The sequence below is a fragment of the Amphiura filiformis genome, chromosome 1, assembly GCF_039555335.1.
Source record: "Amphiura filiformis chromosome 1, Afil_fr2py, whole genome shotgun sequence".
In the NCBI taxonomy this organism is placed as follows: Eukaryota; Metazoa; Echinodermata; class Ophiuroidea; order Amphilepidida; family Amphiuridae; genus Amphiura; species Amphiura filiformis.
In genome coordinates this window covers 88,356,941-88,381,926 of record NC_092628.1, presented here as the reverse complement: position 1 = coordinate 88,381,926, position 24,986 = coordinate 88,356,941, and the positions used below count along the sequence as shown (strand labels likewise).

Genomic DNA, 24,986 nt, shown 5'->3' with positions numbered 1-24,986 from the left:
AGGACTTTTTAGGGGTTGATGCTTAAAAATGGTATATTTTCTCTCATATGACATTTTTGTTGTAATAGTACCAAAATTCATACGCACGGCTTCGGTTTTTAATAAATATTCGCCCTACCATATTGTAACTTTCAGCTTCGAGGGCGCACTGCCATTTTAAGATGTTTACGGTTCAGTGCGTTAAAACAAAGCGTTATAACAAAGCTGATTGGGCCAAAGCCAATGTGATGCTTTCAAATTTTCATCTTGTGGAAGGCGAGGATGTAAATCATGCCTGGGATGACTTTCATTCATTTTTTATTCATGTCATTAATCAATGTGTGCCTAAGAAATCTGTCAAGTGTAAAGCCAAGGATCCTCCCTGGCTTAATAGTGAGTTGCGTAAAATGTGCAGGAAAAAACATACTTTGTATAGAAAGTGGAAAAAATCTTTGAATGAAGTAACTTATACTCAGTACAAATGTATTCGTAACAAGCTATCTAACAAACTTAAACATGCCAAAATGGTTTTCTTTGACAGTCTTCTGGACAACGCATCTCCAAGTAAACGCTTCTGGGGCTACTGCAAGTCCCGTTCTGGAAAATCTCCTATCCCTGACACAGTTAATCATAATGGTACTACTGCTACCACTTCAGCTGATATAGCCACCATTTTTTGCCAATTCTTCTCGGAATGCTTTAATGCCTCTGAGGTTCTTGATTCCCCTCTTCCTGTGTATAACTGCTCTTCTGACATCTCGCATTGCAGCTGTTCCAGTGCAGATATTCAATCTCTCATCAGGAAGCTTGACAACACCTCAGCTGCTGGAGTTGATGGTATCACCAGCTTAATGCTCAAGAGAACTGCTTATGCTGTGTGTCCAATCTTGTCTGACATTTTCAATTTAAGTATCACTACCGGCCGCATACCAGATGCCTGGAAGCTTTCTAGAGTCATTCCAGTCTTTAAGTCTGGCGACCCTCACGCTGCTTCCAATTATAGACCCATCTCCTTTCAACCCATCTGCAGTAAACTTCTTGAAAAGGTCATCCATGGCCATGTCCTCCATCATCTCAGCTCCAACAATATCTTAACTGACAGACAGTTTGGGTTTCTGCCTAAGTCCTCTACCACGGATGCTCTCACTACTGCCCTCCATGAATGGTATGGCCACCTGGAAGGACGCAGAAGCATCGCCACGGCACTTTTCGATCTGTCCAAGGCTTTTGACCGTGTGCCACATCGCCCTCTGCTTCTCAAACTTAGAGCCGCCGGTGTTGCCGGACCGTTGCTGTCATGGTTTAGGTCTTACCTTTCCTGTAGAACGCAGCTGGTTGCCATCCGTGGCGTTGATTCCCATCCTGTCCCTGTCCTTTCTGGTGTTCCCCAGGGTTCTGTCCTGGGGCCTCTTCTTTTTCTCATTTATGTCAACGATCTGTGTCTTACCACGTTTTCCTTAAATAGCTCCCTGGTCCTCTATGCAGATGATACCACTCTCTTCAAGCCCATCAACGATACGTCTGACTTGGTTGACTTCCAGTCTGATATTAATTCTATTCATAACTGGTTCACTCTTAATCATCTCACTGCAAATGCATCCAAAACCAAGCTTATGATCATCTCTACCAAGAAAGATCCATTCCCAGATGTGACCCTCACTCTCAACAATCAGATGATTGAGCGGGTATCATCTGCTAAATTTCTTGGCATCCACCTCACTGATAATCTCTCCTGGAACATCCATGTTGACCTCATTTGTAAAAAGGCCCACAAAATCTTGGGCTTCATCCACAGGTCCTTCCACTCGGCTCCTATCAATACTCGCCGCACTTTATACATTGCTTTAGTTCGTCCCATTCTCGAATACGGCTGTACAACCTGGCATCCTCTCAACAAAACACTGACAAATCGGGTTGAGTCCACGCAGAGGTTTGCCTGCCGTGTTATACTTCAGCAATGGAAGTTATCGCATGATGAGCTTCTCCAGGAGATTGATTTACCAACCCTCTCTAAGCGCCGTGACGTAGCCACCCTTTGTCATCTATATAAAATCTTCCACAGTCTGTGCTCGTCTCCAAACCCCTTCAGACCCCATCTTCGTCCTACCCTGCGTCACTTAAATTCCTGTGCTGTTGATCCCCCTTTTTGCCGCCTGACTCTTTCTAAGAGATCATTTTATCCATATGCTCCCTCGCTTTGGAATTACCTCCCGGAAGCCATCGTCAAGTCCACATCCCTTCAGGCCTTCAAATTGGCTGTCCAATCCCACCTCTTTTAGCCAGTATCTTTGTGTATTTTCCCAGCTATTTCCTTTTGCTTCTTTTGTCTGTTTGGCATGTTTTGGTACCTTTTTGTGTTTTTATTTATTCTCTATGTTTGTTTTTGATGTTATTCATGTATAGGCATCCCTTCAATTTATTGCTTGTCAATATTGGGTTTAGCCTGGCGTTTCGCCGAATGTTATAAATAAACAAGAAAACTCTCAGGTCAACCTATGTTGAGGTTTTGATCATTTGGCATCTAAATCATATAGTTTCACTTGATATTAGTGGCATTTAACTGTAAGAGTTCTGAATTTGAGAAAATTCAACCCGAAATTAGCCATTTTCCCATTGAAACCCGTGTAATACTTAGTGGTATTTAACCTATAGGGACTTGAAGTCTGTCACTGAAATGTTAAGAAGAATAAGATGGTTGCATATTGCATTATACTTGAAAGATAACGCGTGCCATTGAACTAGTATGGGCTCTTGCTGTGCTTCATCTTGCGGCATTTAAAACATGATCAAAGACCTTCCTTCTAAAAGTCGTGATGGAGCCCTTTCTAATAGTCAATATATTTATTGCCTATGATTCTCAGGTTCGAAATAATTATAGTTAATTTCATATTTTTAATGTTTTCTTTATTTTTCTTTTCATATCAAGAGTAGGCCTAAACACGCTATTAATGATTCAGGGACACGCTTAAAAACATTAATAGGGCGTGCAGTTTAGAAAAGTCAGAGAAGGGTTATCAAAAACAATTTTATTATTATTCGCATTTGAACAAAAAACAATAATATGCAGACCCTCAGATTTTCAAATAGTGTTCTCAAATAATTTCATAATTTAAAAGTCTTTTAAATGGTCAGTATTTAAATTAAATTAAGAATTCAATTCATACGCTTAAGTATATGAGTTGCAAAGATATGATAAAGAGTATTGCACAATTATATTAGAAATATTACACAAGTACAACTAACACAAAATATAGTCTCGTAAACGTTAATAATGCAAAATGTACTTGTCAGTTATGATACTGATCAGTGATAACGGATTGACAGTGAGAAAGTGCTTATGTAAATGACAGCTGTCCTAATCAAATTTAAATACGATAATTGGATCATGTAGATCAAAATTGTGATCAAATTTTGGCTGCCGTTTGAATTCAGCCATGTCAGTGGGCCATTTGAAATGTTGTTTTGGTTGTACTTCGATTTGATGGGCCTTTTCCAATTCCTGCTTTAGCCAGTCACGTGACACCGCGTAATCATCTCTATAATCTTCGTGTCAGAAATTGCCACAATAGTAGGGCGAATCCACTAGTTCTTCAACAGCCACGCATGGCGATTTAATTCGAGATAGGCTAAGGACACCACCTGTACGACAAAAAAATTCGTTTCTTTCGCACTACGAATGCGGCGCTGCCATTCATCAGCTGAAATGACTCATTTTAAAATATTTGCGCACGCTCAATACCATCTTTAAGGTTTACCAAATCAAGAAAATTCGGGGTTTTTTTCAGGTTTTTTTTTCAAAGCGCAGAGTGGAACTTCAAAGCGCAGTCATACGATTACCATATTCAACACATATATGATCACTCGCACCTGTAAGATTAGTAACTTTGAAAAGAGCGGTATTGTATTCAATACTATGATTGCAGACATACGTAGGTAATGAGTGCAACCTACTTGTAGTGCAGCGCGATATATTCAAAATTGTTTTCACCTATTGCTATGGTAGTTAATCCGATTTACTAAGTCACTTCGCCAGCGAATACAGACATTGAAAGACTCGACCTTCAACAATAGGTTTCCCTGGGCATTTGAAAGATAACTCATTACATCGCTGAGCTATTAGCGATTGGTTTTTAGCAAATGATTGTATAATTATTATCCGTTCAACTCTTCAAAATATTTTAGATTATGTCTTTCGACATAACTACTGTCAATTTGGTAGATTATTTAATTGATTAACAACTGTCTGTCAAATTAATATCTCAGATATGATGACATCAAAACCTGTCATCAGTTCTTGTACATAGATAAAATCGAAATAGGTCTTTCAATTGTTGTCATTCTGAACGGAAACCTTCAATCATAGGTAAGTTTGAGAGCTATTGCAATTATTATATCTATATTTAAGCGTTTAGCAGAAAATCAATTAGCCAAGTTGCATTAAAATATTAATCAAAGCCATGGAACTTCATTGGGGTCGATTACAAAAACAAGATGGATATATAAAACTGTGAAAATTATTTTATTTCCAAATGTTTATTATCATCAAAACGTTTTACAACTCAAGTAAAGAGAATCACATTGCATTCATGAGAATACAGAACAGGCGACGTCAAGTAATACAATTTGGCAATTATCTGTATCGGGAGTTCATATACCGTAGAACCTCGTTACAAGCATATAGAGTGCTTTTGATGAACGCTGAATTAATCCAGAGCCCATCCATCGGCAAAATTATAATAATATGGAATTTGAGCGAATTAGTTACCGATACAAACATATACAAACAAGTACTATTGTAAGACCAATCTATTGTATTGGCATATTTACGACTGTCTCGTTTTAATTTAGCTTTCATCAAAAACACACTATATGCTTGTAGACGAGGTTTTACGGTAGTGAATACAAGTAGATTTCCTTTGTAAATTATGTTTTACGACATTATGTATATGTTTCATTCAGAGAGCAGGTAGCTGATATACATCATGCTACGTTTACTGATATTGGTTCTGCTAGCGGTTGGATCATTTGCAGGTACGGCTTGACATTAAGTATGGAATATTTCTTCACGTAGTGTCAACAAGACTAGTCTGGAAGGGGTCTGCATAAACCACACGGGCTAAATATTAATTGGAGTGTGTCGGGAGATGGTGTCAAATAATTATTTGATAGAAAATGTGCTTTCCATGAGTTAAAATTATGGTGCTCATTGTTGGTGCCAATTTAGGCTTTTAAGCATTTGCGCGTGTGGCGCTACCTTAAGCGATCCAAATTTAGCTTGCATTACTTGAGTTCAAATGCGCCCAGAATTTATGCGAACAATCAGACAGACAATATGGCGGTTGTATTTACAATTTGTTCTACCACTGAACACACTACAAACACTAAAAGCAGACTAAGTTAGTATTTAACAGTATTGTGAACCATCAACGAGTATTAAAGAAATGTTAAGTAAGTCAAAACTGTGCTTGGTGTGTATGTCATTATCCCAGGTATAATCTGAAGTAGGAACGATCTGTCGCATATCAGGCCAAGATTTCACCGCGAGGTGAAACTCGAAACTAAACCGTACACTCATAATGCAGTGTATTTACCTTCAATGGCGGATTTAAAGAGGCTGAAGTTGAGCTTTGTGGGGGACACAATTTTGGACATTGTTCTATTATTATCAAATTTATTGTGATTTGAGGTGATATTTCCTAAACATCGTCAGCAATTGACATTCGTCCGAGCTGAAATGCACTTGCAATGTACCATTTTTTGGCAAATGTGAGGAGCTTAAAATATGGCTCTTTAAAGTGGTACGTACTCAGAAATTGAGTGTCCCCCACTGGAGTCAAATGTTATAAACTTACTGGTTGGCCAATGAACTTACGCTGTTAATCTGTGTACAGTAAGTTTTATAACACTTGGCCCCATGGGGCCATTCAGGCCATTCAAACTTTCTGAGTACGTACTACTTTTAAGAGACATTTTTTTCAAAAGCTCCTCCCATATCTGTCAGTGCATTTCAGTTCTGACCAACACAACACTTATTGGTATTTAGGCTCAGTAAATATCACCTCAAACTTCAATAAATTTGATAATATCAGAACAATGTTCAGAAATTCAGAAATTTTACCCCACCCCCCAAAAAAAACACACCAACAACAACCAACAACAACAAATCAAATTCAGTCTCCATACATCCGCCATTTTAGGCTAATTCACTACATTCACCATAATGTAAACTCATGGAAAACACATTTTCTAATAAAAATTATTTGACACCATCTCCCGACACACCCCAGTAAATATTTAACACGTGCGGTTTATGCAGACTCCTTTTAGATTAGTCTTGGCACTTCGTGAATAAATATTCCATACTTAATTTCAAGTCTTTATGAAGAAACAAAATAAGAGCTATATTTAGAAATATAAATGTATTATAGACGTTTGTATTTTTCAATTAAGTATGCTGTCTGACGTGAAATGTTTAAATCATAATTATAAACATATACACTAGACAAACAATCGCCATATAACTGGTAATAAATTATTGAAATTTAGCTTGGAAAAAGGTTAAGTTATTGTCGATTTATCATGAAGCACCCAGTCGTTAGCACGGTTAGTTGAAAACCTTATTCTATTATCTTGATATTTTTGATTCTTCTCTCAGCTGACAGAATTTTTGTCTGCTACCATACCAACTGGTCACAATACCGTCCAAGCGGTGGCAAGTTCTTCCCCTACGACATTGACCCATTCCTCTGCACTCATCTCATCTACTCCTTTGCAAAAATTGAAAATGGCAAACTAGAGGCATATGAATGGAACGACAAGTCAGAGCCGTGGATGGTTGGTATGTATTATTATACGTTTATAGGCTGGCTATAGACAAGTGTCTACCTAATCATGTATGCTACAGTAATTACAGCGTATGAACTGTATTGATACTTTGTTGAAAAAACAAACAAACAAACAAACAAAAAACATAACAACATGTAAAATAAACACGTGATTATTACGTCAATTTTAAGGAACCATTATAAAACAGAGCATATTTTTCCTAATTTGAAATTCTGGAGAAAGGTACGACGACGACTACGTTATTATCTAGAAGAGTGATTTTACCATGCATGGTTACTATGAATTATCTGTAATAAACGAATTGGTAAGGCCAGAAAATTTTACAGTTTACATTATTTTGGAAAACGGACTTTTGCAAGACGAAGTACAAGGTTGTCCGGACCCCAATAAAACTTAACAAATTTTGTGTTTGTTTACGTTAAGGGTGTCAAATTAAGTTCCATTAAGTTCATTAGTTTCAAAAGCACTGAAAGCTCCCTGCGAGCTAAGCACTGAGTAAACACTGAGGAAACAGTCAGAATACACTACAATACAGTCATCTGTCCGAGAAGCCTCAGCCCTGTGTCTGGTATCCGGTCACTGAATAGTGCACTGATAGTGCAGTTTTGTCCACGGCAAATTCACCGTGACCTTTTCAGTCATAAACCCGCTTAGTGAAGATTAAACCGAGATATGCAGTACTAAACCATTATATTAATCGATTGTCCAATGCAAATGTCTTACCACGTGATAATATTAATCCAATGAGCGATCGAATTGTCCACTACGGTCGACTAATCCAATCGATAATGACGCTATTGACATGTACGGGCGGAGCTCCACTGACGGAGTTTTGGGGTATTTTTCACTGGTTTGCTATCATTTACTCATCAAGGCGGTCCCCCGTTATTATAAGGACTATGCTAATAATTTAAAAAATGACATGTAGAGAATAAACCATACTTGATTTGCAGAAAGTACTAAATTTGTACCTATTACGGTTTCGTGGCACCCCTCTTCCAAATGCGACCAAGTCAGGGCGGCCCGGTGAAGCAAAATGTGCATTGGATTACACGGGAGTTTGGATAAGATGTAGATTTCCTTTCTCATACAAATGTATGGTCCCCCGTTATAAAAGCTTGTACCGGGTTAAAAACTCAGATATTTTGAAATGAATAAGTAATTCAACCATAGAGCAAGTACTAAAATCATAGCTGTTATACTTTTTGATATATGACGCCAACTAGTTCATCTCCTATATCTACAACACAGCGCTACCAGTACGGGTCAATTGCCTATTGTGAGTGCCCCTGTGTTGTGTGCATACATGTAGTTAACAATAACTGCATGATGCATACCTCAGGCATTCAATATCCTTTTTGGAGATCCAGACTAAGGGTTGTCAAAAACGTTTCAGTCAGAATTGCGGGTTAAATCATCGGAAAATTTTTCTCTTATAAAACCATTGGTTTTCTAGGAAACTATCGGAAGTCGCGGGAGCCAATATTGAAAACTAGCTCAAATAGTTTTGCTTAACCATTGCTTTATATGGGAAAGGAAATATACAAAAAAAATCTTTTCATGAGTAGTGTTATCTACACCTATGAAGACTTTGATTGCTCTATCTTTCTGCTACTGACAGTGCTACATGATGTGTACTTTTAAAAACAACCCACCTTGCTATTGTATATGAAACTAATCACATTAAATATAACATTTACACACCCAACATATCAGTACAATTTACGAACCGCCGAAAGGCCGTGACCATGAAAGATTGTGACTGCGAAGCACGTTGACCGCTAGTATAATCAAAATAAAATAAAACATGCTATTTAAAATCATATGACACCCCCGAATGACACCCTTTTCTCATTTACAAGGCATGTATGAGTACTTTTCGGACCTGAAGAAAATCAACCCAGCATTGAAGAACCTCCTAGCCGTAGGTGGATGGACTCATGCATCCACTGGTTTCACGCAGGTAATAGTTTCCAATCATTCAGGAATATGTGCTTAATTTTTCATTGGGGGTGTATGGGGTATGTGAAAGCGATGTGTGTACATGTAGGGGATTGAAGGGGACTGTTTATGGGTGTGGGTGTGCTCGAAAACTTACAGGATGGTTTTGAGATGGTAGAGAGATTGTTTTATTCATTATCTTGAATGGGGAATGACCAACTTTGCGAGATTCTTGCAAACTGGTAGAGGTTTTTGCCACTATCTTCGTTGAAAATAAGCCCTTGTCTTACAATAATAATAATTAATAATAATAATAATAATAATAATAATAATAATAATAATAATAATAATAATAATAATAATAATAATAATAATAATAAAATTTAAAAGCGCCTTATAATGTAAAACAAACGAAAGCGAAATTATTGTTAAATTATATGTAGCCCATGTGTGTTTATTTGATATAACGGGTCTCCACTATTCAGTGATACATTCTCTATGATGATGTCACTTTGACGTCATAATGCATGTGTGCCCTTGCATATTTGAGCAATTCTAGTTAGACATATACATAATATAAACACAGACATTATTTTTGGTTATTGAAGGGAAATCAATTAACATGCTAAAATGTTGCCTTATCTCAATAACAAGTTTACATATTTCTGTAAGAGAAAAACTAAGTATCAGTGGGTTGCGGCAACCCATCCTCGATCGAATCGTCCGTACTACAGAAATGGCAATGACTAACATTTTTTCTTACCCATGCAGATGGTAGAGACAGCAGAGTCGAGAAAGATCTTCATTGATGATTCTATCAAGTACCTGCGAAAATGGAAGTTCGACGGGTTAGATTTAGATTGGGAGTACCCAGGTGATAATGCAAGAAGTGATGATCCTGATAAATTACCAGAAAACAGGAACGATTCACTTTACTTTGCGAGGTAATATTTAAGTTATGAAAAGGATACCCATAAAGTTTTTAGTAGGATTAGCATTATTGTAGTTCCAAAGGCTCTGTCTACGGTCCCATGGGCAATTGGGAAAAACTGAACTCGTTTTTAAACACTTTTAAGTGTTTAAAAAAAGTATTTATCATAATGCTGTAATGGATTAAAAGTTATCAATTATTGTTGATGCCCAATTTTAACAAAAAATTGCTTGATTCGATTATCTGGCATAAATACAGCCTGTTCATAAATGCTTAATAACAACACAGCATTTTGATCTTGTTATATATAGGAACTACGAGCAGCTTATGAAGCCGATCACGTTAATACTGGCAGACCGAGACTACTACTTACTGCTGCAGTTGCTGCTGGTGAAGCTAACATGGAGGCGGCTTATGAAATCTCCAAGATATCAGTGTAAGTCTCTTAAATAATCTTAAACCAGTGCCGCCGACAAGGGGGTTCGTTACCCCTTTAAAAGTAAATAAACATACATTACTGTGGGCCAGTAAAAGCAAAGAAAAGGGACCTCAGGCGGCCGTAAAAAGATACCTTGTAATTAAGGCCCATATGGTATCTTTTATTTGCTTTTTTACGGGCCCTTTACAGTCTTTTTTCTTTGTCCTTAAGGGATCTGGAATGAGCGACTTGAGCGTTTCGACAGTATTTTTTGTGGGACATGAGAGCACATCAGACATATCGAATTGCATTCTGAATACTGAGAATGTCTTTCTGATATCAAATAATTTTCATTTTTTGAAATTCACGAATTTTATGACATATTATACAAATTTGATATTTTTCACATTTTTGATATATAATGGTCCTCGAAGTAAATTTTATAAATCTAATTAAAGTGTATGTAGCTGGGAGGAAAAGCCGACGATCAATTGAAAATTTTTTCAAAATTTGCCCTTCAATCGGGTACATTTCTCCATGGAAGACCACAGTAAAATGTCAGTCGAGGAATCAAGAACCTGTCTATAACGTAAAACATGGAATGGGGGGGGCGGGGGGCTATTCCCCGCAGTCATCCCCCAATAACCAAATTAAAGCTAATATTTTAGGCGCAAAATTGCAAATGTTCGCGCGCTTCGCGCACATTGTCCACTTCAAATGTTCATATTTGATAATTTTAGCTTACAATTGGCAATATGTCCGGGCTTGGCGCGGAGTTTGTTCAAGAAGTTTAATCTGAGAGGAAAAGTCGCTATTTTTGAATTGCATATTTTCACGCCCTTCACACGCATTTGTCCCATCCAATGTTCATATTTGATCATTTAACGTGATTGATGTTTGTAAATGCTGCTCCAATTCGGCAAAAATATACTTTTGATATTGATCATTGATACCAATTTTATGATGTTTATATTTTGACAAACAAATCCAATCAAGTTTCCCAAGTTTTCCAAGTATGGGTGGTGTGTGTGGGTGGGTGTGAGGGCACCCAACATTGAATATACAATGTGTGTTACAACAAAATAAGTCGACAATGAAGTATCTTAAAGCTTGGTTTAAAATGATAGTAAAGCAATTGCAATAATATTAGTTTACTTAGCTTTTGAAATACCATACGAAAATTATATATTACTCATTCAATTGGCATTCTCCATATCGATGCAGAAATATACTATATTAAATACCCTTTTGGACAACATGTCTTTATGGATTGTTTTCGTTTTTTTTTTTTTTGTTTTTTGTTTTTTTTTTGATGGTTTTACAGATCCCTTGATTTTATAAACCTAATGAGCTATGATCTGCGAGGTGCATGGGAATCTGTTACCGGTCATCATACAACCACTCACGCAGATCCAAATGATACTCCTGAGAACCAAAAGTTGACCGTGGTAAGAATGTATTTAATTTAAAAGACTTTATTGGACAAGGAATACAACATTTTACATTTCCATTACCGGTGTTTTTATACAATAGTCGTTGCGGATAATGCTTTGCTTGTTGTAGCTATATTTAGTTTCATCATTTCAATTTTATTCATAATACACATAAAAACAGATATATTGAAAAGGAACACATTTAAGGCCAGACAGGAGGGTTGCGAGGGTACACGACCAGGCTCAACCATCCGCAGGCTACAACAAAATATAAAACGCAGGTTATAACGGAAAACATCAAAAATATTATCTATTAGAAATAATATTGCATAAAAAAAATGACAGGTGCCCGCCCCGAAACAATTGCACTAAAAAGATAAAATATGGTCTAAAAGACGGCATTTAAAAAAAAACGCCTACAAAATGTCGGGGCAAATATATTTGCTACAAATCTGTAAACAAAATGAAAAACAAAAAATACGCATAAATTTGGAGCATTTTACAGCCGAGGAAAAACAGCGGTTTGTATTGTAACTGGAAACTTTACCATGCAAGCACAGTTTAACTACTATTTTTAAATGTCTTTCACCCGTAGGAATGGGCTGTACAGAAGTGGCTCGATCAAGGATGCCCTGCTAACAAGCTTGTTCTCGGTATGGGATCTTATGGCCGAACATTTACACTCTCTACAACAGAAAATGGTATTGGTGCACCTGCAAAGGGCGGTGGCTCAGCAGGACAGTTCACACGAGAAGCTGGCTTCTGGTCTTACTATGAGGTAAACAGCAAGGGACTTATTCTTAGAATACGTTCATGCATTTAATCAACAATGTTATTTTCATTACATTTATTTTTTTCTTAACAATACACTAATAGAATATTCACTTGTGGTCAAAGTTTCTGTTTTTCAAACGCCAATATTTTCTTATTCTTCAGTTGATTGCAAGGGCATAAATTTGATCTGTTACAGGTTTGCTCCAAAATCCGAAACAACGGATTCAAAACTCAAATAGATGATACACGCAAAGTTACATATGCTTACTCCTCCACTGAGTGGGTTGGTTATGACGATATTAACAGCATTCATGATAAGGTAAGGATGTTGCAAAACGTTGTAATTAAGATCTAATAAAACGCGCCTTGCAACCTATTTATTTTGTACTTTTGGTGTACACATTCTGTACACTACCATATAAATGATTTATAACGGGGTTAACTCTGCGAGGACGCCCACCGTATTTTTCAAACTTCTGTTTTTATGTGATTAGTATACCATATACTGCAAAACACTGTAGGTACTGTAGTTTTGAAGATTTTGAATACAACGACTGAATAAGACGTTTTAATTATTACGATCGAAAAGTTAGTCGAACGAGTACGTGAAGTTCAGAACACTGTACGGAAATTGCTGGATGGTCATAAAGAACGGACGGCAATTACGTTCGACGGGGTGGTGCGCATTGCCGACATATGCGCTATTATACAAATAGCCCGGGACAAATAGTAATTTTCTTTGTATTAGCTCATCTGTTAGGGCCAAAATTAAATGGGGACATCTATGAATGAAAACGAACATTTTATGGAAAAGAAATACAATGCTATTTATGGAAACGTTACAATAATTATGAGCCATGGGCAATATATATCTACACCATTTCAGGTTTCAAAATTGGGATCCCAGAAATTTGGCATGTGCAAGGGCAGATTTTGGCGGGCCGAGGGGGGGAGGGGGATTTTGGGCGGGCCGAGAGGGCAAGCGATTTTTGGCGAAAGCTGAAATTTACCCCCCCGTGCTCATAATTATTGCACAGCTCCTTATTAAACTGGAAGCAAGAAACTACCAAGTCACATGGGAGATATACCCTTCAGATGAAAAGACTTACGGAAAACGATATTCTGTCTCTTAATAAGTAAATTACCATTGTCCACAGGGTAAGATAATTGATGAAAAAGGACTTCTTGGTGGAATGGTTTGGGCTCTTGACCTTGATGATTTTGCTGGCACCTACTGTGGACAAGGAACTTGGCCAATGATTAAAGCTATGAAGGATATGGTGTTAGGCGGTAAGTCTCATATCCTTGGTGAAATAAACTGATAATCTTATTGGAACTGTATTTTTGAAACGGGTATAATTTATGACTTTACTTTACTATATTACTTTATGAAACTTATGATGGAGCAGTAGCACAGATCTTAATGCCATTAACGAAGTTGGCTATTACACCATACGAGTCGAAATGTTCAATTATGGGTAAAGAGCCGTTGTTCAGTAATTCAATAAAGTTAGTGTTGCTGACATATTAGTTTTTCTCACATAAACTTAATTTTTCTAATCTACTGAACACCTGGCGTCGAGCAATTCGAGCAATTTTGGAGATAAACTTAGTTTATCACGCCAAGTGTTCAAAAATTAGATCAACTTTATTCATAGACAAACAGAAAAACTTATCTTATCCAAAATACATGTAGTTTTTATATTATGATTTTGACAAACTTGGATTTTCAACTGCATGATAACTAATCTTTTGTCACTTGAAAACTATATTTATCTCAGTGTCATTTATTAAACAAATATTAAAATTTCTTTTGATGCTAATTTCTTTTATTCTAACAGAGGGATACACCTATCCGACGGTACCAGCTACTACACCGACACTATACCCAACAACAACTCAACCATACACGGGTCCCCCAGAGGAATTCTGCCAAGGTAGAAGTGATGGTTTGTATCCGTCAGGTGATTGCAGTGAGATCTACTACCAGTGTATGGCAGGAAATACCAACATCAATACCTGCCCTTCCGGGACCGTCTATAGCACTGTTTGTGGTTGTTGCAACTGGCCGGCAGAAACTCCGGGATGCAGTGCTTTCAACTTATTGCAACTATAAAATAAAATAACGAAATATGAAACCCTTAGATTCCATGAAATAGAGACTTGGACTATTATAATTGGAAGGATTCACATCTATTCTCATGTAGGAACCTACTGTCTTGGTTCTTAAGTTCTATTATGTTCAATGGTGTATTCGTATAAAAATTCGTACAAAAATATTAATATATATCTTCAAATATTAATGCATATTACGCATTGCATAATCTACTTTTCTGTAAAATTAAGACAAGGTTGAAATAATTACATGGAATAAATATCAAAATATCAAAAAGACAAGTAATTTTTAAGCTCCTTCCTTACTACTTACAGATGAAAACAAAGGTTATTTTGCATTCAAATTTGGTTTGCGTAAGATAATAGCACAGTTATTCTTATTTAAGACCCCACTCATCAATTTGCTGAACGAAAACACATTTATCAAAATTCAGATTTTGGCATTTTTGGATGCCATAGATGTGAATACTGAATCAAATAATGGCAAATTTATAAGAAATCGGATAAAGACAAAATTGGGCATCAAAATGGAGATAAAATAAAATACGTTCGTATCTATTGCTAGTTATACTCGTAAGTTCATACGACTATAGTCCAATAATCGATCTGTGTACAGCTGATGTTGACTGCTGTGGAATGCGTGGAATTGTATGCACTAGTCTTATTAACTTATCAGTACGACAGCAACTTCTTGACCTCTTTTGTTCGACAGAAAATTTATACGGGTTGGTAAACACGGGTTACGTAACACAATGTTGAAATTTTAGCCGACAAACGCTTTTTATCAAAATAGCTCCAGAAATGGAAGACACGGGTCGTATATTGCTCCATTTATGTACCCTGACCACAGATAAGATATCAAACATTTGTGTAAAGCAACAAATAACGTGTAAAAGTTGAACTAAATGTTAAAAAAAAAGAAGCTTGAAGAAGCTTGAGAAAAATTGCACGTCACGAACACAAAAATGTTCACTTCATCAAGCAAGAAAAAGCGCCGGAATCAAAAATGGGTATCATGTTATAGAATAACTAAAGTTAGCTTGCCTGAAAATTTCATCATTTTTGGTTGGGGTATAGTTCTAGTGGCATATTGAACATGTTGAAATGTTTATCTTTGTGCGTGACTACTGTCACACCATATATGTGAGTGGACGCGGCGAATCAGCCGTAAACTCGGCAAATTGTATTCTGAGTTAAAGTATAAAATGTATGTGAATGTCGTATTCATAGGTGTATCAATTCGTTGCGACAAGTATCTTATCAAACGCTGTTTAAATCAATCAATAATACTACTGCTGAAGAGGATAATAAGCTTCTACCTATTTCTATAGAATAGTTCTTGTCTTTGTTTGCTTTGGCTAAATCCTGTTCAAGTGGTAGATAACAAAGCATTGTATTTTGTCTAGGTATGTATAATCAACAATGAACAATGAGAGGATATTTCTGAACCTCGTTGACTTGGCGATGATTTGGAATGACCGCCAATTATGACTGTTGGATATTTATTAGCAGAAATGTAGAAAAAGAGACACATGTAGAACTGATAAAAAATACAATTTTGTCGAAGGAACAGAGTTCAACAAATCATAACCCCGCTTTTGGATATCGTTTGAAGTCAAATGATATACCATTTTAAAGCTTATGGTATATATTTTCTAAACACGAAATAAAACAAAATTGACAGGGGCCGACTTTACGGCTGATTCGCCGCGTCCAGTCACATATTGTACGGCCGATGTTTTTCCTGCAAAGAAACTTTCATTGTCAATTGTCCATTGTTGGTTATTTTACTTGAAAATAATACTCCCAACGTTCAAACAATTTTAAAAATCAGCATAAAGGTTTGTGTTACATTATTTGGACGGTGTTAATTCATTCCAGAAATAGAATACACGAGTGAGCCACTGAGTGGGAATAACATTGCTATTATTGTCACCGAATCCATCATATCTCTGGTATGACTTAGTGGTAAATACATGTATTTGGAAGGTCAAAGTCTACAAAAATCAAAATTATTTCATCACTGCACCTTCGTTTCCATAGCAACGGCCAAAACATCAAAATGACAGGTTTTAGACTATTTCGGCACTTTTACAAGGCTAAAAAAATAACAAGTTTCAGGATTCGCCATATAAAGGAAAAATAGAGGTAAACCTTGAGAGTTCCACGACATAATTGGCAACATCTAAGCTTTCTAAAAATACAGTTGTTTTGACAAACAATCTGTCCTACTTGGGATATTCCATTGTTTCAAATAGGGGTGTTTTTCTTAATTTTTGATTTTCTGAAATATAGCAATATTCAATGAGCTGTAACCCCCAAAGTGGTGCTTTTTATATGTTATATTTTTCAGTGTGGCTGGACTAGATAGTACTGTACCCAAATAAAAAAAGTTTTGGTAATTTTAATACAAACAGTGTTGCCATAAAGATAGGTATTTTTTTATTTTTTAAGAGTTAGACCAGGTTAAAAATGTTACCACACATGAAAGGAGACATTCTCACATAGTTTTTCTGGACCAGTTTTTCATGAGCAACAAGAATTTATGAGGTAAAAATAAAAACCATGTATCCTGAGAACTTCCTGTGAGGGCGTTTATTCAAAATGGCTGCCAAAATCCAATGAAAAGCTACTATACGTTTTAAAAAGGTCGCATAAACGATAAAAGTGACTAGATTTCGGATTTGTATTGATGAAAGTAATGTATAACTAAGGATCGTTTTATCTTTTTTGTTTCGGTTTCGGTTTCCGGTTTCGGTTTCGGATCTCATTGTTATTTTGAAATTGGTAATCTGATAATTGCTTCAGGCAAAATTGCCAGACTCAAATCTATTTTAAATGTATATTATTTGAGAGAGTGGGGATGATGAGACGAGGAGATGATCTGGTGGAGGAGAGGAGAGAGGGGAGGAGAGGAGAAGAGAGGAGAGGAGAGGAGAGGAGAGGAGAGGAGAGGAGAGGAGAGGAGAGGAGATCGAGAGAAGAGAGGGGCGAGCAGAGCAGGGAGGAGTTTATTCCGTTTATTTTGATTTTTCCACGTTGATCATAGGCCTACTGCTAAAACAGTGAGAGGGGGAGAAGGAAATACAACATCCAATATAATTCAGATATCCACATAATTCAAAAGATGGCACAGGTGACAGTTGGGGAGGGTGAGAGATAGACAGACTAGAAAGAGAAGAAAGCGAGAGGAGAAGAGGCAGCGGTCCTTTTTTAAATGTCATAGTAATATGGACCATAATGACACCAAATTTGCGTTCGGACCTGATGTAAGTAAGAGGTATAGGATAATGGCCAAGGATTAGAACGTTAGTGGATAAGATTGGCTGAGTCGCGGAGCGACGAAGCCATTCTTATTCACTAACGTTCTAATCCGCGGCCATTAACCGACTTAATACACATCTATAACGTCGCGCTATTGTTTTACCGCTCCATTATTTTCCACGAATGGAGTGTTTTTGAAATTTGTTGCTTTTTACAAATTGATCAATTGATCATTGATGCCGGACAATACACTATCAAATACACTAATAGAATGACCGTACTAGGTGCGAGTGAAAAATACAAGGACTCAGCTTTATGTAAAATTTCTATAGAATTACCCATCATATCACGATCCAGGTGTTTGGTTCAAATCATCCGTAACCACTTTCTTGAATTATAAAGATCTAAAATGTTTGTTACACAAATTGAATAAACGTAGATTCGTAAAATCATTCAATATGATTAGACAATCAATAGTTCTTTATGCCCACTTCTAATGTGTTAACTATTGAAGTAGTTGTGTTTAGGACTCTATTTTGCATAATAAGGAAACTGGCAAAATGGTCATAGGTTCATATGAAATAGTCAATTACAGCTCATTACCTCAAGAAAGCTAGACCTACGCTGCACCTAAGCAATGATACTCTTCTCTGTGAATCGAGTGTTGGATTTTATAACAACCATGCAATTATGGACACTATTTATTTATCTTGGATACTAGTAATTTTGTAACTTTGTGATGGAATCATTCCGAGGATATATATCGCTGATTCGCAGCATACATGGTATAATATGTTTTGAAGGAAGGACCTAAATCAGGTATGATTCTACTTTAAGCCGAAGTAAGGTACGAAAATTTTAAATGTGTAAATTTTGTTTTATTTGGTTGGCCCTATTCATGTATTACAACCCATTTATCTAGGCCTATTATGTCCCTGAACTTCGGCGGCAAAAACAAACAAACAAACAAACAAACTTGGTCACTTTGGGCGCAAAATAAAAGCCCTGACTTCCAGTCACGGGCTTCCATTCCTCCCCCCCCCAATCAATTGGAGCGTCACAAACATTATAATAAAGTATCGGATAGGCCTACTGATCGATGTAAGTAAATATTAAAACATGCCAAAATACCATCAGATGAAACATCTGGTGTATATACTAAAGTGAAATAAAAATTATACAGAAAATAGACCTACTGTGGCTTTTATCATTATTAAACATACCCAAAGCAAACGATTTAAAAATAAACAGATGCATAGGCCTAAATACATTGATACAGAATGTGTATTATGTAGCAATGTTGCCCAAAATGTAAAAAAATTGAATGTAGGGCCTAATCCACTGAAAAAGTGTAAAAATATAAAGAAGCAAAAAATGTTATAAAAAACAGTTAGCGTCGAAAGAAAGGTCCAAATAATTTAAAGTACGGGCCTACTAAGTGAAGCCTAAATAAGCATTTTCCAAAGTGAGGGTAAAAACACATCTTGCATAATAAGTACAACTTAGCCAACAAATTAACCTGCCCGTTTTGATATTGCCTTACTTTTCACAGATTGCATTGTAAATTTATGTTTGTAAGGGCTCGGATAGCAAAGGTTTTCACCTGTATATATTTTTTTGTGGAACCTGACCAAATCAGACACATCGAATTGCATTTTGAGCACGAGTTTTATGGCAAATTATTAAAAATTGAAGTAAATTGTATAAATCTAACGATATGCACCTAAAGATTATGAAGTTGGGATGAACAGCTGTCCCTCATATGAAAATTGTGATCTTCATTATTAAAGATATAGATTTTTTCCCTCAAAACACTAAAAATTGTACGTCTTTTTGGAAAAAAATGTTTATGTTCAATATGAAAGGTCAAAATTTTCAATTGATAGTCGGCTTTTCATCCCAACTACATACACTTAAAGTATAAACACATCATTTATAACGTTTACTTCGAGGACTGTTAAATTTCAAAAATATAAAAAATATTAAATTTTAATAATTTGCCATAAAATTTGTATTATATCACGAAATTCAAAATCAAAATTATTATTATTTTTTAATATCAGAAGGACAATCCTCGTATTCAGCATGTGATTCGATATGTCTGATGTGCTCTCAGGTCCCATAACAATTATGTGCAAATGCTGCTATCCGCTTCCTTAATTTATTGTATTAATGAAAATCTTTGTCTTGTTGTTTTTCGTATCATTATTTTAAATGAATGAAGTGATGATAACAATACTGCACTTTTCGCAAATAGTTGCTTTTCGAAAGTGCAATTGTTATTAACATTACATTCGTAAATGCCAGTACTTTTTCCCTGAAAAGTGTTTGCTTTTCAGGAATTTACGAATGGCGTGTTATTGTAATCATCGCTCCATTCGTGGAAAATAATGGAGCGGTAAAACAATAGCGCGACGTCATAGGTGTGTGAGTAAGATTGCCCACTTGAGACGCCAGTGTTGCATATAATTGACTTATCCAACCTTTATTGACAGACATAAGTGTGATTGACAGCACCTATTATTACCTCTTCAAATGAGAAGCATGATGCCCCAAACGTAACAATGAAGTCAACTTACACACCATCCTACTTAATCCCTTGCGTTTTCGTTTTTGAACAATAGAGCTCCCGAAACAGAAAAGTTGAAACGAGGGTTGTCAAGGTATTAATAGAATGGTACCAACAAGTCACAGTTGGGAACGCTTTTCAAAATGGCCGCAAAATCCAATGAAAAGCATATATATGGTTAAAATAGTCACTTATGAGGTATGATTGCAGTGGCGTAACGTCATAGGGGCACGGGGTTACATGGTTACAATAGGTGAATCATGCTGATTACTTGCACCTTTAAGATTAGTATCTTTGAAAAGACCAGTATTGTATTCAATCTATGATTGCAGATATACACAGGTGATGAGTGTAATCTGCTTGTAGTACAGCGCGATATGTTCAAAATTGTTTTCACCTATTGCTATGGTAATTAATCCGATTAATAACGTAACTTCGCCAACGTTATGTCATGTCCGATAAGCCTATTACCGGTCATAAATCCCTCCTTTCTACATGAGCACCATCAGAAAATGTAACCCAATTTTAATTTTTTTTTTTTCACTGAAAATTCACTTATTATTATTATTTTTATTATTATTATTAGTAGTAGAATTATTTTAGTTTGAAAAAGTAGTCCCATTTTACAGTAGACTTAGCTCTATATCGCATTTTATACATGTAGGCCCTACATGGTGGACATCTTTGAAAAACTGACCAAAAAAAAAAAAATAACAATGACTCCCATCATCATGCTAATTTTTTCGGGGGTCCCAAATTTAAAAAAAAATTGCGACCTCCCCTAATTCGGCAGCAAAGATTTTATGACCCCACCGTTTGTACCCCCCCCCCCAAACAGGCATCAGAAGTTTACTTCAAGTACTGTTAAATATCAAAAATATCAATTTTAATGATTTGCCATAAAATGTGTATTAAATTGCGAATTTCAAAAATCAAAATTATTTGATATCAGAATGACATTCTTCGTATTCAGAATGCAATTCGATATGTCTGATGTGCCACAATAAATACTGTCCAAACGTTCATACCCCAGCCCTTAAAGTCTTATGCTGGTTTCATACTTTCCTGCCGCTTGCCGCTTTGCCGCTCTGAAGATGATTTAACTTCACTGCGCATTTGCACCGGAAACGCTAGCGGTGACCAGCGGCAAGCCGATATATCGATCACTCCACCGCTTTGCCGCGTTGGCAACACCGCTATGAGTTGAAATCAAATCAACTTAGAGCGGTGCCGCTCTGACGTATGAGAACAAAATACGATTTTTGAGGGGTGCTGAGGGGTTGCTGCTCAGCGGTGTGTCGCTCCGCTTGCAGACAAGTGGAAGCGGCATGATGAAGCGTCACGCCGCTCAGCGGCAGGCGGCAGAAATTATGAAACCAGCATAAACAGTGATAAAGATCTTTTAAAGAGACCACTTTTTGAGTACAACCCATTTTTGAAAAGGAATATTGACTGAAGTAAATTGTAATCATATTAAAGCACATTTTCAAATATATAATGTGAAAACGAATATCATGCTAATATGATAGCTGTATAAAGCACCTGACATGAACAAATAAGTTGTATATTCATGTTTGGAAATATCGATATATCGGCTTGCCGCTGGTCACCGCTAGCGTTTCCGGTGCTATCATGTTCAGGCCCGTAATCTGCATTTATTTAGGGTGGAGCTGATTTTGAAAAAGTGGACTTTGTACCTTTTCGGACTGGACGGATTTTGAAAATGGTGACTTTTTTTGCAATGAGTGAATTTTGTCTGCAGCTTAGGGAAAAAGTAATGAAATAAAAAATCAAGCACAATTATCAATAATATTATCATCATGTCCTATGTTTTCAATCTCTCTCTCTCCTCCGTTTCTTTCTGTCAGAAAAAATAATGATCCATAGCCCTACATAATTAAATTAAATTGAATAAATATGTAAATAGGCCTAAATATATAAAATATCAAAACAGTATAATAAAAATAGATAAATAAAAATATAAAATTACAAAAAGTCCTCAAATAATAATGGAGAAATTTGAAAATGGCCTGGCAAAAAATACCCGCCCCAATCCTCTCCCCTTGCCAACAAATCCTTGGCCCTTGCACTTGAAAAGTTTGTGGGAACACAATTCGCAAACCTGAAATGGTCAAGCGTATTGTTATGCGTAGTGAGCAGCATTCCATACTGTTTTCCCGTGACGTCTTTTATATATATCATTTTGTGTAAAATGTATGAAGGCCTGGCAAAAAGGTCATGCCTCTTTTGAATACCAAAAATCTCTTGCCGCTCTGCAACAAAATGCCTGCCCTAATGTAAGTCAAGAAGTGCCTTGACACAATATTGCACAACCCTTAATTTTGACAAAAGTTTCGTAAAGTATATTCATTAAAAAATTATCATAGACACTCCTCAAAAGAATTAAAGGATCAGATGATTATATCAGCATTTTTGAAAACATAGGATATGATGAAAATATTATTGATAATTGTGCTTCATCTTTCATTACATTACTTGTTCCCTAAGCTGCAGACAAAATTCACTCATTGCAAATATCCGTCATCACCCAAATCATGAGGGAGGGAGGAAAATAGAGGCCAAAATTTCGATTTTGAAGCCATTTATCAAACGTAAGGTCAAGTCACATATTGGGGGTGGGTTTGTGTATGTGACGTGTGTTTGGGTCTATACGTCATATTAGTGGGTATAAGATGCCCTCAATGTATCCACGGAGAGGGGAAGGTCATTAATGTAACCGTACAAAAGCTGACCACCGGCCCCCTCCTCGTTTCTCTGATGCCCCTGTCATACTTGCATGCCGCTTGCCGCTGCGGCAAGCGGTATGACGTATCAGCCAATCATAAGCCTTGATTGTGTCTGTTTGGCGGCAAGCGGCATGAAACCAGCATGAGGATTATAGGCGCTAGCGCCCTAAAAGCAACACATTTTCCCCACAGTTTTATACTTTTTAAAAAAATTTCCGCCCTTTTTTCATTACTAATTCTTTTGGCCGCCCCTTCTTTTTCCGCCGCCCCTCTTTTTGCCCCCTTTCATCTTCCGCCGCCCCTTCGTTTTGGCCACCCCCTGCTTTTACCCCGGGGGCTCTCGCCCCCAAAGCCCCCCCCAAATGGAGCTTAATTATGACCCCTACCCTCAGATATGTGCATGAGGAGGGGGCCGGGAGATCATCTTTTATGCGGTTACATTAATGACTTTATCCACCCCCGGGGATACATTGAGGCATCTTATACCCACTAATGTGACATTAAAAAACAAAAAAAAATAAAAAGACATTTCTTGAGCGGCGCTAATAAAATGACCCTTAATTTCCGTATTCGTTTTAATTTCGCTACTTGATTGGATTCGCTAATTACTTACGACTTGCATACGCACAATTGTCGGAAGGCTGTGGATTAACCCACTTTCGTGTATGACGTACAGGTCCGTAAGCAATACATGTGATGTATGATACAATAATATGTGATGCGATCAAGCAAAATCAGTCGGAACTCGGCAATAATGAATTTTCAGTTTCCTATAGGATAGTAAAAAGCATTTACAAAGCTGGATTTTGCAGAAAAGCCCATTGAAATTGAACAACCAGTTCCATAGATATAAGCAATTAAAGAGTTTCCAAAGCAACAGGAAACAAAAGGAAATATTTCCTTTGTTTGGCTATATCTCAAAATCAATATTTCCGAGTTCCGACTGATTTTGCTTGATTGCATCACATATGTAATCTGTAATTTTTTATCGTATTCTTCTATTTCTCCAGCAACACCGATGGTGTTGCTAGATAATCAATTCTGTCAGGACAAAGATGACGGACTTCATGCCGATCCGGACAATTGCCATCTTTACTATATATGTGTTGGAGGTACCACGCTCTTCGGTAGCTGCGGCAGTGACCTCGCTTTTAATCCAATCTGCAAGTGTTGTGATAATATAGAAAATGTTGGCTGCGATTAACGCATGTTGTAGATCAATTTAACGATGAAAACATAAAAATGTAGTATATAATGCAATATAATAAAGATTAAGAAATAGTAAAGGAAAAGGGAAATTTATGAAACAATTGTGCTTGATATTTTTGTAAGCAATTGGTTGAAATGACATTTGTGTGTAAGCGGAATTATATTGCATTAGGCGGAGACGACTTATTTAACATTTAATTATCTTATTGATTTTTCACCCGGGTAAGTCGGGTGGAAAATAAATGAAATATTTAAATATCCAAGGTTAACGCTAAATAGGGCGCCTCCGCCTAATGGTCAAGTTGGATTTTTTGTTGTGAAAAAGAATAAAGCACCGCGAACGTTAACTGATTGTATTTACAAACTACAAAAAAAGAAACAAATAACAATAACAACCTCAAAAAACATTCCTAATACAACATGAAGACCCCGGAGAGGGTTCTCCCTTGTTGAACGTGTACGGGATTGTGCCATACTTTTGGGGAACCTTTTTTGATAGCGAATTTGGTATATCGATGGGTGGGTTTTGAGTGCAGACCAATGTGCCCAACTGGGAGCGTTTGGGCAAAACTTGTCTTAAAAGCACCTAATTTTGTAAACATTTGGTGTACTGATGTCTCTTCCTATATAGCAGGCGCAGCAGAACTATGACGCATTAATGAGTCCTTGAAATGATAACCCAGTCAACAATTTTTCGTTGTTACAACGTCGTATAAAAGTAATCTACGTTGTACTTAGGTTGTCATCTACGGTGTAAATA

General features: G+C 36.7%; 1 protein-coding gene across 1 annotated transcript; it reads left to right on the top strand.

Moving 5' to 3' along the window:
* Positions 1–4,936: 4,936 nt before the first annotated feature.
* On the top strand, positions 4,937–24,221 carry LOC140164083 (chitotriosidase-1-like). The gene is made up of 11 exons (XM_072187340.1): positions 4,937–5,010; positions 6,635–6,817; positions 8,688–8,788; positions 9,538–9,705; positions 10,009–10,133; positions 11,440–11,563; positions 12,144–12,326; positions 12,519–12,641; positions 13,480–13,612; positions 14,164–14,295; positions 24,028–24,221. Exons 1-11 carry the CDS (start codon positions 4,962–4,964, stop codon positions 24,219–24,221), a joined length of 1,515 nt encoding a protein of 504 aa, XP_072043441.1. The 5' UTR covers positions 4,937–4,961.
* The last annotated feature ends 765 nt before the right edge of the window (positions 24,222–24,986 follow it).